Genomic DNA, 16,437 nt, shown 5'->3' on the forward strand with positions numbered 1-16,437 from the left:
ACTGACATTTAAAATGAGCCGTGTTCTGCTTTAAGCACTACCACTACACAAGATGTTAACCGATGCATTAGAGTTGTGTGTATTCCTTGCGGATTGCTGTGTTTTTGACGGCACCCATTTACCGCAGAGTAAAGTTGGCGAGCAAAGTTACGCAATGCTAAATTTCTACAAATCTGCTCCGATGTCGAAACACGCTCATCTACATCTAGGATACACCGACGGTGAGGTTGTTAAAGAAATGTTCACTTTTGTTTCACTTATTCGCTTTATTTCCTTTAACGCAATCACTCCCGCCACTTGGCGTCATTCCCGTCGCCCGCCACCAGGGGTCTCCCTCTCGCCGCTCAGTGAGGAGGGCGCACATTTATCACAAACGTACCATTTTCAATTCTTTCCCTCAGAATTAAACAAAACCCAGAACACACACGAACACAACAAAAAATGCAAAGCAAGGAATAAGTTTACCCTTACGAAAAATATTCAAGTAATATTAACAAAATATGAATCACTACAAAGAACATTAAAAATTCCAGCGCCATAATTCTAGAACGTTCAGTAAAGAACACTGCCATGTATTAAAACTAAAACTAAAAAGTGTTCAACTGTAGCCACTTATTATTCTGTTGGTAATTATGTTCCGATCCAATGAGATTTGAGCAGATTAGGTTCATATGGAGGCTGGATTAACCTCCACCCGTACGATAATCCGTGTCAGCATATTTCTTTCACACGTAGCAGCACAATAGAGTTGTTTCTCGGTTCGTTTGGGGAATATCTGTTCGCTTTACAGTTTTCTTCTTGAACTTAGGCACCTTGCAGCTCCCCGTCCAGTCTGCCACGACACTGACAGATTCCTGGGCTGGACCGCCTTTGATAAGCATCCTATGGTATTTTGTTCAAGATGGCGGTGGCGAGCATGGAAAAGGACGCGGTAGTAAGTCACAAATACCTTCGAGATCTCAAATGGTTCGCATTTTCGTCAATTAGCCGTTATGCTTAATTTTATGAAAAGATGTTAATAAACGTATTCAGTAAGAAGCGTAGTTGAAATCCGCGTGCATCACGTGCGGTGAGATCTTTCATACGTGGAGTTGAGGAAAAAAAGCACAATGATTTTGTTGAAATCAGACGTGGACTACCGCAGTGAACAAAGAATACTTAAACCCTCTTTTATCTCTGATGTATTTAATGCACATCCTGGTTTTTTAAATCTGTCTTTAAAGCTTGCAGCTGTAGAAGGCGTGTCGTTTTATTGTTAAAATCTGCATCTGCATGTGCATCTGCATTACAGCGATCGCGTTTTATTGCATTTTGTCGTGGTCAAGGGCTTTTTGAAACTTGCAAATCTTCTCTTTCTCATCTGAAGAACACCGAAGATGATCTTCACCTTAATAACTCGTTTGGAGATTCTGGGCTCATCTCGCCTGATAAAGAAGACATCTCTCGTATTCTGGTAGAGTAGATGTTTAAAAACATCGTTTTTATGTTACGCTTTAGTTTCCGTTGCGCTGATATTTTTGTTCTCTATCTGATATACCAGACAGTTCCTTTTAGTGGACGGATCAGAGGTGGGATGAGGCCTGGGAAGAAAATTATTATAATGGGCATCATTGATGCGGAGCCAGACAGGTATGTTTCCATATCAAAATTGCATGTATTTAATAATGTACACAATCTAGCAGTTGCAAGGAGTTAAATCAGACAGACGCTCCATCTCAAAACCTTGTAACCTTCTTTTAATGTATTTTTGGACATTCCGCCTAACTAGACAGCATATATGTTGTCTAGTTAGGCGGAACAGTGTTTTTAGAAAAAGAGCCTGTTTCAGGTTGCGTTGGGTTGTAGATCAGCTTGAGACGCACTGCATGGGTGTGTGTGCACTGTTTAGTGATGATGGGTGTTTGCATTAGCTGTTAAGGAAACAAATACAAAAACTGAGAGCACTGGGTGTGTCTTGGAAACCAAAATAATCAGTGGTAAATCTTTTGATTCAAGACTAGTTCATGTTCACCTCTATATTGTTTCAGCCAGAATGAGTCGCTAGAATAGTAACTCTCCGCTCGCAGAGCTGGACTGAGGTGACATATACATGTATGTTTTGTTCCTTAAAGTATTTAGGTGTTTAAAGGAAGTGGAGCACCAACAGGCATGTTCCGTATAAGAGCCTGAAAATGGGAACGGCTGAAAAGACTTAACACTAATTTGTCATATTACGCTATTGTTGAAATATTTGGGCATGGTTAAGTCTTTTGTGCTCACCAATTCTGAATACGCTAAAATGCTGTATGCAGTAATGTTGTAGAAAATAATTAATTTAATATTAATGTATTGGCTGACACTTGTCCAAAGTAATCATTTATGAATGTGCTTGTCTTTTTTTTTTTTTTTTTTTTTTTTTTTTTTTTTTTATAAATACAGTGTAGTACTTGTGCCTGGCCTAAGGGGATGGAGCAGTTTGTTAAATTGGTAGATTAGTCTTTAAATTGTAATTGTGCAGCATTTTAATTAAACATGCACATAACGGTCCTGATACTTGGTTAAATGGTACTAATGTCATTTAAGCTCAGGAATACAGCCTTTCTTAACAGACTGCTGATCCATTAGGAATGCACTGTGATGCTCATTCAGTGCAAGAACGAATTTCAATGCAATATGAATTCATGTAAAGTGGATGCATGCTATTTCTCTGTAATATTTTGTATATTGCCAAACAGTTTGTAATACTCCATGCAATACTTCTCATTTTTATGTTTAGTCATATGGTTATAATGACATAACATATTAAACCTATTAGTACAGATGAATAAATGTCTAAATAAAGAAGACCGAGAATTTTAGGCAATGCATTGCACCAGAAATGGTCTGTTTACGTGCTTAAGTTTGCTTTCTGCACAGCTTTGACATCAGTTTGACCTGTGGCCACAATGCGGAGAACGATGATGAGGAGCTTACTGATGTGGCCCTTAAACTCAGCGCGCGATTCACCGAAAGGCAGTTCCTGAGGAATGCACAGGTTTCTGGGAAATGGAGTGAGGAAGAGGCACCCATAGCTTACTTCCCCTTCATCCCGGACCAGCCTTTTAGGGTAATGAGCTGAAACACTGACATTTACATGCTCTAATCTGACCAGGGTTGTGTGCAGATCTGACGGCTGCTTCATTTCTTAGTTGGATTCAGCTGACACCCCTGTTGTATACGCAGGTATCTTTTCAGACAGAAGGAAATACCCTCATAATGTGATCGACGTATACAGCAGTCAACATTTGAAGTTAATGAAAGTTTAGCTCGACTTCAAATGTTGACTACTGTTTATATTTTCGGAAAGTATGACTGTTTATTTCTTTTTATAATATCCAATTACTGAATTATTCCATACGGCGTAGAGTTGTGGCTAAAGATGCTTGAAGGTAATGAGTGCTTATTGTTTGTAATCTGGGCTGAAGGCGAACCAAAAAATGGGTCACTGTTGAGCTGAGATAAGCAGTCATCCAAAGACAAGCACTTCCTTTCAATACCCGGTTCACAATGTGTCTCAGTGACTGACAAAGGATTCTTTTGATATGATCTGATTTCGCTCTTTCTCTCCCGTCCTTTCCCCATTTCCACAGATTGAGATCCATTGTGAGCACCAGCGTTTTAGGATCTTTGTGGATGGACACCAGCTGTTTGACTTTTATCACAAAGTAAAGTCTTTGCCAGCCATTAATATGATCCGGATAGTTGGGAGTCTTCAGATCACCAAGCTGGGCTAACAAGCACACCTGAGCAAGCGCCAGAAAGGACTTCTCACAGGTGACCATCTGCACCTGTGTGTTTGCCGCAGCTCACACAAAGACATCAACAACATCTGCATTTTCACTTCTCTTTTGCCCTCTAACCTCGCATTGTAATGATTTCTGAGTATTGTATCATAACAGGTTGGTGAATGGTTGCAATATCAGACGTGTGTTTTCCAGTATCTTTGCTTCACGTTGTAGTTTTTGTTTAGCTTCAGTAATTTTTCAGGGATCGCACACTTTGATATGCACTCTGTGGTAGTAACATACGTCGCAGGGATTTAGCTGCTGTCCTTAGACACTGCCAGTGTACTTGTAGGCTTGTAGTCTAGCAGTGTAGGTTCGAAATAATCCAAAACTCAGGAAATCGGATAAAGTTGATTTTTACTACATTTCACTCTGATGACAAATTTGCTTTTAATTATTATGAGTTACACTTAAATGCTTTGGCTGCTAGAATGCAGGAGTATTTGCTATCCCACCTGGGCTGGATTTGTTTTTTTTTTTTTTTTTTTTTTTTTGTTTTTTTAATCTGAATAATTAAAATATTTTGGAAGAAGGATGTTTATCTCCAGATTGTGTAGCATATTGAAATGGCGTACTTTTTCCTGTTTCTGTTCATTGCAACTATTCATTTTGGGAGATTGTTAGACTGACGCTTTGTAGAATGTCACATAAGGATTATTTCATTTTGAGGTAGAGGAAGTTTTTATTTTTGGAAATTTGATCATCCAGTCTTTCTCTTTCAAGCCAGCACAGTATTTAAGTACAACAGTATCGTGTTAAATCCTTGGCAACCAAACCAACACAGATGTGTAATTTATATTTGTTTTTAGTGAGAAATGACTGCAGTGCAGCGGTTTTGCAAAAAAATAACTTGCTTATCTGTTTACGCTTCATTGTGAGCACCTCGTGAAAGTTGAAGGAGCTGATATAACAGGGCTGAATAGTTTCTTGAATGTACTGCCATCCACTGATAGGCTTTGTAATAACTTGGCTGTGGGTATAAAATGAAAACACAAAAAAACAACAATTAATTCCTCTTAATATTAACACATGGTCAGCATGTTTCTGTATTCAACAGTGATTTTGCTGAGATCCTCTGCCCGGTAAACGCACAATGCTGTCCACTCGGTTGTCTTCTGCTCAACTTCCAGTTGTAGGTTTGGATTAGTAAAACAGCACAGCAGTTATTAAAATTATTGCTACTAAAATGCGTCTTGATTTGCATTAATTTGCAGGGCATGCATACATATACTACCATTCAAAAGTTTGGGGTTGGTAAGAATGCTTTTGAGTCTTTTATGCTCAACCGGTAAACGGTTAACGGTAAATCAATTTAAAAATATGTTTTCCATTTTATTTTAAAGTGTAGTTTATACCTGTGATCTACGGTCTTTAGTGTCACATGATTCTTCAGAAATCATTCTGATCCTGCTGATTTAATGCTCAAGAAACATGTATTTTTATTGGTGCTGAGAACAGCTATACTGCTTTTTTTTTTTTTTTTTGTATAAATTTAAGTTGTACTAATTTCTTTAAAATAAAACAAAAACACCCTAAATTTTGAATGCTGGTGTATGTAGTACTGAATCAACTGTTCTTTAGTGAAAAGTCAGCTTCTCATTAGTCAGTATTACTGTATATTCAGTATTATGGTCACTATTGTAATATTTTCTAATACTTACAGTAAGTCTGTGTCATGAAACGCATAGAAACGGAGGCAGTGAAGGTTAATGAAGTTAAAGGACCGCTGTTTTGTCTGCTTTACTGGTGGATCAACTTGACTGAATTTCATGCGATGAAATAATGCATTTATATGCCAGAGAGTACTTGGCACCAGCCAAAAACATTTTGCCCACGTCAGCGTCTGGTCAACATTTTAAAGTCAAAATATTTATTGAGTGCAATATGAAAGATCCTTAATCTGTTGAGAAGGTACTCCTGTTCGGAAAAACTCAAATAAATTATCGTAGATTTATTGTGAAGTAGGTCATTTTTATACTTGGCTGATTTTCTCTGCAGTTGTTTGAGCCTCAAACTCGTGCAGAGATCGTTGAATCGAGAATCGCTACGGCAGCACAAGCAATATGGTCCTTGACCACATACCCATCTGACATGTTGTGGCAAACGCACTTTGATAACATGCTTAGCAAATGAAACCTGGTCAACTGGACCAATATGATACACTTAACAGTATTGCTATTTAACTGCTAAATCTGTTGTGAGTCGTGAGCTATTTTCTGTGTGGTGATGTTTGAACGTTTCAGTGTTGACCATTCTTTTAGTCTCTGAATAATGTGTGTGAAATTACACCTGGGTAACTGAAAAATGGGGAGGGAGAATGTGTATTTACAGAAATAACAGGTGAGAAATAACACGTAAAGGGAGAATGTCAAAAGTGCTGACTGTGCTTTAATAAACCTTGGTATACTGATAGATTTTTGTTAATGTATTTGGCAAACGCTGTTATCCAAAGTGACTTACACTTCGTTGAAGTTTAGCAAACCTGCATTTCTCCCTATGATCCTATTAATATTTCCAATTACTACTTCCATCTTTATTGCCCTTTCTTGTATCTCAAAAGTAACAATCTTTCAAACTGTTTCCCCATTTTATGAGGGTTGAAAATGAATGTCCTGGCTATAAACCATTGTTCTGAAGCCTTCGAACTTTGGATGTACATATACTGAACGGGGCCTCTGTTTTTTTTGTTTGGTTTTTTTGCTACTGCAATAATGTCTTCAGACTAAAGACAGTGTTTGTATGGTGAATGTTTGTTTCGTCTGAGTTCTCACTGGTTTTCAGTTTATTTTTTTTAGACCCTAGGTAGCAAGTTACTTTTTATTTTTTTTTTTCTGCTTTTAGACTGTTGCTTTTAGAGTGTTGTATGTCAGTTCTTTTATTTAAAGACTGCTTCAAATGTATTTATGTATTACTAAAGTGGCCCATTACTTAGTTTGTGATGTTGGATGTAGTTGCACAATCATTTTCATGAATTAAAACCTTCAGTGTGCTTTGAAAACTCGGTATTTATAAGAAATGTGCCTATTGAAATATGGCGTTGGTGTTTGGGATCTAAAATTGTATTCTTACTAATGATATACACCAACAGACTTCAATTTTGAGTTGCACTTTTCAAAGTACCTTTTTTTTTTTTTTTTTGTAATGCGTGGTTGAAGCAAGTGCTGCTATTGAAACTAATCAATAAAACAAACAATAAATTCATAATTTGACAAGGTATGAAATGTTTGTCATTCAGAATCCCCTGTAACATGCTTCAACGTGTGTGGTACAACTAAAGAGTAGCATTTGGTTTAAAATAAAAGTATGTGTGAATAAAAATGTGCATTACAAATACCTGAAAGTACAATTGTGGTGATTTAATTCTGTTTTGTCAGCTGGATTTACATGACCAAGTCAATATGTGAATGCATTGTGCTTTGTTTTTAAAGGCAAGATTTGTTTATTTAGTGAATTTTGTAACCTCCATGAATTTTGGTGCTTTTCTAATGGATTTGCAGACTAATAAATCAGTCCTTAAACACTTGGAAGACATTTAATGTGTCCTGTCTACACCTAGCAGAAGCTTTACCTGATCTTTAAAACTGATTGGCGGTTTACTAGTTAAACAACACGCAATTCAATAAATTGCATTTTTAAAAAGTGCTTTTTCTTTTCTTTTTTTAATTGGAGCAAGAAATAATTTTATTTCATTGACTGTAATATGTACAACACGTTTTGAAACCATAATTAACATCACCGTCAGATCAGCCCTTATGTTACACGTTTTTTTACGTTTTTTACTGGCAATACAAAAAAAAGAAAAGGCAGTGCATTTGTCACATGCGAAGTTTACCGACGGAAGTGACCAGTAGAGGGAGACCAACAATAACGGAAGAGGGATTTTAATACGCGATCTGGCATCCTGACTACGCAGTGACGTACCCAATGACAGGCAGGCAGCGTGACTCTGCGTCGCTCTGCGTCTCTTTGCGTCGCTCTGTTACCGTTGACCCCGCACACAACCATGGCGCTGCTCTGCAGGTCCACAGGGTTACTTCTCAAGCACAGTAAACTGCTGCCCTCCGCGCTAGCAGCTGCGAGGCCATGCAGTTCAGGTAACAGAAATCATGTCCAAAAAACGAACGGCTTCTTTTTCGATGTCGCTCGCGAGGTACCTGCGTCGTTTGCCTGCGCTGGTCACGTTACTCCTGAATGTTGTAGCAGTATCTGAAACTTAATAATGGAAAAAGTGTGCTTTATGATAGCCGCAATTACATGTGTGTGAGACTGTTTACAACTGAAACTTATATAGCAATGAGTAATACAGATAACGGCAAAATAAAAAAACATGACAGCTTGTGAACTGCAATGAAGTGATTTATGTGCTAAGTCAATGTTGTTTTAGGTTATTTAAAATGCTTGCATCCATCGTGAGCTTATTTGACCCCCACTTTCGTTTCTGTTGCAGGTGGCCAGTATCAGTACATACTAGTTGACAAAAAAGGTGAAAAGAAGAATATTGGCTTCATCCAGCTGAACAGACCAAAGGCTCTGAATGCTCTTTGTGATGGGCTCATGCTGGAGGTGGGCAAAGCCCTCGATGCATTCGAGGAGGACGGTGAAGTGGGAGCGATTATCATCACAGGAAGCGAAAAGGCCTTTGCCGGTGTGAAACTGTCGGTGAAATTAGTTGTGAGTTACGTAAAAAAGCAAAAAAATCATTGATTGTGTTTTATTGACGCTTCTGCTTTCGTAGCCGGGGCTGATATTAAAGAGATGCAGAATCGGACGTTTCAAGAGTGCTACGGTGGGAACTTCTTGGCGCACTGGAACAGGATATCAACAGTTAAAAAGCCCGTTATCGCAGCTGTCAATGGATTTGCGGTAGGTAAAATATATAAATGCATTCACTAGAGAGACCTAGTGCTTCGAGCTTAAACAGAAATGTATTTTTCTGTCCAGCTTGGTGGAGGATGCGAGTTTGCCATGATGTGTGATATAATCTATGCTGGGGAGAAAGCACAGTTTGGACAACCAGAAATCCTGCTCGGGACCATTCCTGGTACAATAACGCATTGGTTATTTTTTGTTACGTTGATTTCATTGTTGAAGAATAACTATGAAGGGGAATACTAAAGAACGAGGCATCCGTAATGACTTGATTTCTTTGGATCCAGGTTCCGGTGGCACTCAGAGGCTTACAAGAGCAGTGGGAAAATCCCTCTCAATGGAGATGGTTCTCACAGGAGACCGAATATCAGCTCAGGAGGCCAAACAGTCTGGTTCGTAGCTATAGCTTCTTTCTGCTTCTGTCAGTTTAAGAAGTGGGCTGATGCGTTTATTTTCGCAGGTCTGGTAAGTAAAGTGTTTCCGGTGGATCAGCTGGTTTCAGAAGCGATCAAATGTGGAGAGAAAATAGCTGGCAATTCCAAACTCGTCTCGGCCATGGCAAAGGAAGCCGTTAACGCAGGTAAGACTTTCATTAAAGAAATAGTTTATGCTTTTATTGTTGAAATATGTGATGTTCGTGTTTCATGATTGCATTAGGGTCATGCCTTCAAGTCGAATTTAAAAAATGCACATAGTCCTGTGCAGCCGTTTTGTTTTGTTTATTTTATTTAGTTTTATTTGATCTTTGATTACAGCATTTGAACTGACTTTAGCTGAGGGCAATCGGCTCGAGAAAAGATTGTTCCATGCAACCTTTGCGACGGTGCGTCACTTTTTTTTCCACTTATTCATTTCCTTTTTTGAAGAAAAAGATGACTTCATTCGTGAACTTGCTGTGTTCTAATTTCTTAGGAGGACAGAAAGGAGGGCATGACTGCTTTTGTCGAGAAGCGAAAGGCAGCTTTCCAGGACAAGTAAAGTTCCAGCGGAAAATATGGTGATTTTCAAACCGCTGTGTTTAGTTTGTGGTCAAACGCTGTTATTAAAATACTCTAATTTGCCTTAATTTTCTTATCAAGTGTTAATAATAAAAATAAAAAAAAAAATCAGGATCTTTGCATTCGGGTTGACAAACAAATGAGTAGTTCAATGAGCTCACTATTACCTTGATTTATACATTAATCATTTCTTATTAATGTCTGCTATTATCACCTTGAGACCTTCTTTGCTGACAGACTATAAATAGAGGTCCAGTGCAGTACTGTGTGTGATTTAAACACGTCCTTTGTACTAATATACACTTTAGCAGTTAGGAGAGAGATTAAGGCATTGCCCTTACCTTTCGAAATGGTTTGTAATTACTATAAAACAATATTGAAGATTGTTATAAGCCTTTGATTTGAACAGTTCGTGTGTTAATATGGCGATTATTTGATTAAAATGAATTGTGAAAAGACGTCGCAATTCCACTTCGTGCACTCTAGGGGGCGCTGCGGGCGTATTTTCAGTCTTATTCATTAAGATATCCTTTTAAAGCCGCTGTAGTGGTATTTATGTCGTGTTTTTTTGTGCTTTTTCTGCTATTTGACAAATTATTTCGATGTAATGTAATATCATCAAGTGTTTTATACGATATAGTACAAAAAATGATTGTGAAGGACTCGTGTTTATAAGTGCATAGCGCCCAGTGTTTATAAATACGGCGCGATGCAGGTTCGCGCGACATATGAAGTGTGTTTATAACCAGCGACAGAACCAACATATTCATAGAAAAAACTCTTAAAAAATCATCTAACCTTCTTCTAAGAAACGAGGTCATCACGTAGATAAATATGTAAGCGTATCGAAACGATGATTTATAAATAACTAGCATTTTCAATTTATCGATACGCTCTTTTTACATGTATTTTTTAATGTTAATTAAATAATATGCTATTTGTATCCGTTTATAAATAACCTGAATGCAAGTTATGACACATCGCAGCCTTTTTTGAACTAAACCGCTTAATGTAATGTCGCTTAATCATAACTTTCATCGGTTGTCGGGTTAAAGATCACCGGAGAACTTACAACCCACTTTTACGCATTAACCGCCGGCTATTTTTTGTGAAATACAGCGTCCAGAAAGACCACGGCAAATGCAATTAAAGGAAGAGGCTATTCATCTCAATCGCACATCAACCGAGCGTTTTCTCACTTGAAAATCTCGGCTTTTTTTTTTTTTTTTTTTTTTTTTCGCACGGCGTCTTTCCAAGCGCTCTCAAAAGTCCATAGCCTAATTGATTTTAATTTTCATTCAATATTCCCTCAGACTCCGGCTTTCTTCTCGGCCCCTGGAACAAAACTTTTAAAAGAAGAGAAAAAAACGTCCTCTCCACACACCGCAACGACACAAAGGTCTCCTTAAAGACAGCAAAAGAGAGGTTCCGCTTTGAAGTCTGTCCCCTGCTAACGAAAGGTCAAAATAATAAATGTAGACCGAATTGAGGCGCTCAGCGCAGACAAAAGGGGCAAAACGTTACATTTTGGCAGAGGCAGCTCCTCATAGCGTGATAAACTCATTTAAAAAAGCAGAACCAAAGAGAGAGCAGCATGGTTCCTCGGTAAAAGAAAGGAGCTTTGAACTGATCAGACAGTCTTGGCTCCTCCGAATGTCTTTTCTTCCATCAGTCTTCCATCTTTCCACTTTCACTCTACAATTCGCAGCTGCAAAGCCTCCACACACCTCTTTTGGAGCAAATTTCCCTGAATTGCAACCACATCACCAGCAGCTCCTCTTCATCGGTAGCAGCTGCACGTCTAGGCGTCGTTCTTCATTCGGGCGCGAGCTCAGCTTCAATTAGCTTTCCAAGTTCCCTTTCCCCCCCAACCAGATAGGAGGGAAAATCTCACATTTTTCTTTATGACTTTGCAATTCGCGTTGCATTTAATACTTTATTTATTTATTTATTTATTAGCGCCGGATCTGGTAGCTTTTCGGACAGGCCGTCGGGAGCGGTGACGCGGCTGGGTTCACGCGCAGGGCCTGTGCGCGCGGACCCCGGAAAACTAAGTTTAAATTGTCGTTTCGGTCACAACGCAAATCATGGGCTTTATAACAGGGACCTTTCCTCAACATTTTAGACTACCTTAAGTTTTATATCAAGCTGTGCGCGAAATTACTGCTCGATCGTCGGCGATTCAGTTACGCATGGAAATAATGTGAATAAATAGTATGATTTTGAAAACGCCTGTTGATTATTTTATTTTTTTTTAAGAGCCGTACGGATGTTATTTTTAGGCTGTTTCAGCACTGTCAGCTAATTTTAATTTAAATTTAAATGCCTATTAATCATTTTATGTTTTTGAAATAAGGCTAAAAAAACAACAACTTGGTACAACGACCGATCGAGTGGACGTCTGTGGTTAGCTCTCACAAAAAAAGTAATTTCTGTTTGCTTTCTGACAATTGCCATTTTTATTATTGGCATTGCGGTCACCTGAAATAATGTAATTACGACTCAGACGACACAAAGTTATGCAAAGGCGGTGCTGAAAATGAATATGACCTCTCGGTTTGCAACGGTAAGTAACTTTCGACCCGTTTGCATAACCAGTCGTGCTTAAATACGAAAAAATCACTTAAAACTCGGCAGCTGTCACGAGTACCCAGAGGTACGCAAATTGCGTAGGCCACTCGAAACGCAGGTTGCGCTAGAGACGTACTGTAGATCTACCAATTGCAATGCGCGTAGAGGTCACGTGATTCTCCACGAACGCTCTCGCGATCTGTCACTGCTTCGAAATGGTCATACTAAAGGGAATCCCGTCAATACTCACGCCTGAATTATTGTATGTTTTGGCGCAAATGGGTCACGGAGACGAGCTGGGTAAGTCGTTAATGAGATCGGATCACGGTGATCCTTTCTCACGAGCGCCGCGCCGGACTTCTGAAGGCTGCCGTTCTTGTGTCACGCGGGAGATATCTGGACGAATACAAGGCGATATAGCCTACCTGTACGGATAGGTACGTCCTGCCGCTGGCTTATAAAAGGACACGGCCACGGATAAACCCCGGTCCGTGCAGTAAAGCGGGAAGTCGCGTCGCTTTGGCTGAGCTCCGCGCCGCGCGACTTGCGCTTTCGTTTCGATCATCAAAATGTCACTCAAAAAACTTTGTAGGCTGCCTCTCATAAAAATGTCACATTTTTATTATCTTTAAGCCAAAACACATATCCGCACACTCGACTCCCGCTGATGTTGAGTCCGCCTGTAGCTTTGAGTGAGTCTGCTTCGTCTTACGAGCTTCAGTGCAGTTATAAGAGCTCTGCTGTCATGTGTCCCTTTTTCTAGTTCTCGCAGACGCAAATTTTCCGACCTCTTCTGTTTGTAAATGCGGTCCAGTGGAGATAAGAGCCGACGGTACGTGTCCTGCAAGCATCTAAACCTTTACGAAAGGCAGCAGGTATCGTTTTACAACAAACTTAACAATTATCACATGCATTTTCGTAGTTAAAAGAGGGGGGCAAAGTTTAGACTGTTTAAAATAAATGTTAAATTTTTGTTGTTTTGCAGTAGAAATGAAAACTGATCATTTGTAGTTCCAGATCTAGGCTGCTCAGCCCCACATAATTACAGTTTTGTCATGCATTATTTGCTTTTACTTTTTAAGGTGTGGGTATACCTGAACTTCTGAAGGCAATACTAAAGCTTTTTCCTCTTGATACCTATGATGATCCGGTGGGTAATTACACGTTTGCATCATTTTCCGGCTTCTCTTTTTTTTCTGATGGTTAAACCACACATTTCACCTCAGTTTGTTAATATGTGTAACTTATCATAACTGTAGAGCATGTCTGACACTAAATAAGGTCTGATTTGTTAGGCAGCCGTCATGGACCGTGTGCAGAGTGACAAATTAAAGGGTCTGCAAGTGCCCGTATGGGACCAGTACTCTGACCTCCTGAAACAAGCAGGATCAGATGTAAGCTATTATATACATAAAGGGTCATAACTCATATGAAGACTATCCATCACTGCTTAAATTATATTGGACCAAACTAGGTTTTCAAAGGGAAGACAAATCATTTGTCCAGAACGTAACATATTTCATATATATATATATATATATATATATATATATATATATATATATATATATATATATATATAGGTATATCACATTAACAAACAGTTAAAATGTTGTACTTTTTTCTTTCTTTCAGGGTAACTTCAGGTTTGTCGAGCGGTTTGCATTTTATGAGCGTGCCAAGAAGTCGTTTGCTGTAGTGGCAACTGGGTGAGCATTTTTATTTATGATGATGGGTCTGTTTAACTATTAAATTATTTAATATTCACATTTAAGAAAAATAATAGACGACCTTTAACTCTGTCTGACAGGGAGACTGCACTTTATGGAAATCTCATAATCAAGAAAGGTGTCATTCCTCCTGGTGAAGAGTGCTGAAGGCTGTTTGCTAGTTTTTACACCAAGTTGCAATAGATAACGCACATAGAATAGAATACCTTTGCGTAAATAAAGATTGTGTATATAAATTTAATGCCACCCTTTTTTATTTTGATTGCAAAAATGAGTGTTTATAATTTTTCCTAATTTTTTGTTCGTATTTTGTGTAACGTGATGTTGTAAAATAAGCAACAAGACCATGTCTTTAATAAATAGATTAAAAGAGAAAATCATACAATAAAATACAATTTGAAAATAAAACACTTTTTTTAATGAAAGTTTTGTGAAATAAGATTTATTCTTAACATATACTAACATCTAACATATCTTAACATACCTGGTCAAATTTAGCTTTTCATGTTTAACAGGTGTAGCTCAATTTCTTTTTGTTGCCGTTATTCTGTAAATTAACAGCAGCTTAATTGCGCTCTGTGCATGTTTTATTGTTAGGACTATTGAAATGTTTTTTTATATGCCTATATATAAAATACATTATATATAGATTTTTTTATATACCTTAATAAATACGTTTTACTTTTAAATAATTGTATTAAAATGTATTTCAAACCGATTCAGTAAAAAGTGATCCATATGGCTTATGAATGCGTGAGACATACTAAACTGAAAAAAACGTTTTCTTTTTATGTTCAATATTACATATATTAAAAACGAAATCATAAAAACACATTTTATTTTAAGACTTAAAAACTTAGAGAGCATTTAATTCAAACTACACATAATGAATTAGCGTCTAGTATTGCAGTCATTTAGACATGACATGACTTATCTTATCATTGCTTATGATAAAGGTCATCCAGGTCTACCTCTGGCTCTGTGTACACCCTATTGGGGCGAATGGGGAATAAATTCACCCTCGGAGCTTGCTGGTCAGACTGATGTCCTTTAACAGCTGCGTGGTACAGGTCGTCTTTGTCCTCTTCAGGGCTTGAGTAGATGGGCCTGACATTACCTCCAATTACATCCTTCTTTTCTCTCATTGGCTCTTCAGCTACAACAAGCATGCCGTGGTATAAATCGTCCCTATCTTCTTCTGGTTTGTCATACGTCCGTACCTGACCGTGTCCCAGTGGCTGAAAGTAGTTTTCAGGCTGTTTTGCATCAGCTGGAGGTTTTATGTCAAGGGAGTGGTAGAGAGCATCTTTATCCTCTTCAGGTCTGTCATATTTCTGCTGTATTTCTTCTTTTATGGCTTTCCAGGTCAACATGTTGGGATCGATGTCAAAATCTGTAACGTCCATGTCCTGTGGTGGCTCCACCTCCTTCATTCCCAGGATCATCTTTCCATTGGGATGATCAAAACTACAATGGATAATATCGTATTTCAATGATTTGTAAATATTCGTACAGATTTATTATATACAGATCTATTTAGATCCCTCGCAGTGTGCAGAAGGCAAGACTTACTCTTCAGTGTCCTGAACTGATTTGCCCAACACTTTTTCCTGCAGAACAAAATGTAAAAGTACAATTTTAAAATGCATTAATTCTGTTTATGTAAAAGCAACATTTCAAACATTACAGTATTAGATTACAAAAGACAAAAGGCTACTGCCTACTCAGAAATCACATGTTGATATATTAGAAAGAGTATAAAATGAATGTTAAATTCTTTACATCCTTTTCATCTTGCTCAAACTGGCAAGAAGGCTCAGGGCAGTCCTTGTCAAAACAGTTGTAATTAAAAGCGACTATAGCCGTTGTTTATTTTTTTTCTTTTGTAACTTAAGACAGTCAAAATATTTAGCTGTAAATTAAGAGTGCCCATATTAAAAACAAAACCCACCATGGACCTGTATGGCTTGGCTGACGTGCTGAACAGCAGCACTGATAGGCAGACGAGAACAGAAAACCTTTCATGTGGGAGACAAAACACGAGAGTCGAAGCTCGTACTTTTAGCAAAGAGAAAAAAGAGATGAATAAATATCCTTATGAAGCTTATCGAAGCTCACCTGATCATAGTGGGTCCTCATGCAGTGACATGCACAGTGAAATATGAAGGGTGTATTACATGGAGCTGATGATCACTGTCTTAAAGATCAAAGTTCAGCAATAAACTGACTTTAGGTCTGAACTCTGTGCAAGAAATTCACATTTTTTAAAACGTGACATGAGTGTGTGTGTCTGAGAGAGAGAGAGATTGTGTGTCTGGGGTTGAATATATATATATATATATATATATATATATATATATATATATATATATATATATATATATATATATATATTCGTGTATAGCATGACTTATATTTAATTAGTAAGTCATTAAAATAAACACCATGCAACTGCAACTCATGCAA

At 38.1% G+C, this 16,437-nt stretch overlaps 4 protein-coding genes across 5 annotated transcripts; 3 read left to right on the plus strand and 1 right to left on the minus strand.

Moving 5' to 3' along the window:
* Positions 1 to 433: 433 nt before the first annotated feature.
* On the plus strand, positions 434 to 7,325 carry lgalslb (lectin, galactoside-binding-like b). 2 transcript variants are annotated; one of them, XM_043254581.1, is made up of 5 exons: positions 434 to 966; positions 1,367 to 1,453; positions 1,541 to 1,629; positions 2,896 to 3,085; positions 3,609 to 7,325. In XM_043254581.1, exons 1-5 carry the CDS (start codon positions 964 to 966, stop codon positions 3,750 to 3,752), a joined length of 513 nt encoding a protein of 170 aa, XP_043110516.1. In that variant the 5' UTR covers positions 434 to 963; the 3' UTR covers positions 3,753 to 7,325. The 2 variants fall into 2 exon arrangements, with proteins under 2 accessions (XP_043110516.1, XP_043110515.1); XM_043254580.1 differs by having other exon boundaries at positions 446 to 934.
* Positions 7,326 to 7,736: 411 nt separating this feature from the next.
* On the plus strand, positions 7,737 to 10,128 carry echs1 (enoyl CoA hydratase, short chain, 1, mitochondrial). Its single transcript, XM_043255820.1, has 8 exons — positions 7,737 to 7,897; positions 8,251 to 8,448; positions 8,539 to 8,666; positions 8,745 to 8,844; positions 8,960 to 9,064; positions 9,133 to 9,252; positions 9,428 to 9,495; positions 9,585 to 10,128. The coding sequence occupies exons 1-8, from the start codon at positions 7,807 to 7,809 to the stop codon at positions 9,648 to 9,650; spliced, it is 876 nt and encodes a 291-aa protein (XP_043111755.1). The 5' UTR covers positions 7,737 to 7,806; the 3' UTR covers positions 9,651 to 10,128.
* A 2,256-nt stretch (positions 10,129 to 12,384) lies between these two features.
* On the plus strand, positions 12,385 to 14,207 carry fuom (fucose mutarotase). The gene is made up of 6 exons (XM_043255823.1): positions 12,385 to 12,541; positions 13,005 to 13,073; positions 13,324 to 13,391; positions 13,537 to 13,635; positions 13,877 to 13,950; positions 14,052 to 14,207. The coding sequence occupies exons 1-6, from the start codon at positions 12,457 to 12,459 to the stop codon at positions 14,116 to 14,118; spliced, it is 462 nt and encodes a 153-aa protein (XP_043111758.1). The 5' UTR covers positions 12,385 to 12,456; the 3' UTR covers positions 14,119 to 14,207.
* A 585-nt stretch (positions 14,208 to 14,792) lies between these two features.
* On the minus strand, positions 14,793 to 16,211 carry si:ch211-217g15.3 (uncharacterized protein LOC368914 homolog). The gene is made up of 4 exons (XM_043255822.1): positions 16,090 to 16,211; positions 15,923 to 15,989; positions 15,544 to 15,581; positions 14,793 to 15,438 (listed from the first exon to the last, which is right to left on the minus strand). Exons 1-4 carry the CDS (start codon positions 16,095 to 16,097, stop codon positions 14,910 to 14,912), a joined length of 642 nt encoding a protein of 213 aa, XP_043111757.1. The 5' UTR covers positions 16,098 to 16,211; the 3' UTR covers positions 14,793 to 14,909.
* Between the last annotated feature and the right edge of the window lie 226 nt (positions 16,212 to 16,437).

This window comes from Puntigrus tetrazona, chromosome 13 (assembly GCF_018831695.1).
Source record: "Puntigrus tetrazona isolate hp1 chromosome 13, ASM1883169v1, whole genome shotgun sequence".
NCBI classification, from domain to species: Eukaryota; Metazoa; Chordata; class Actinopteri; order Cypriniformes; family Cyprinidae; genus Puntigrus; species Puntigrus tetrazona.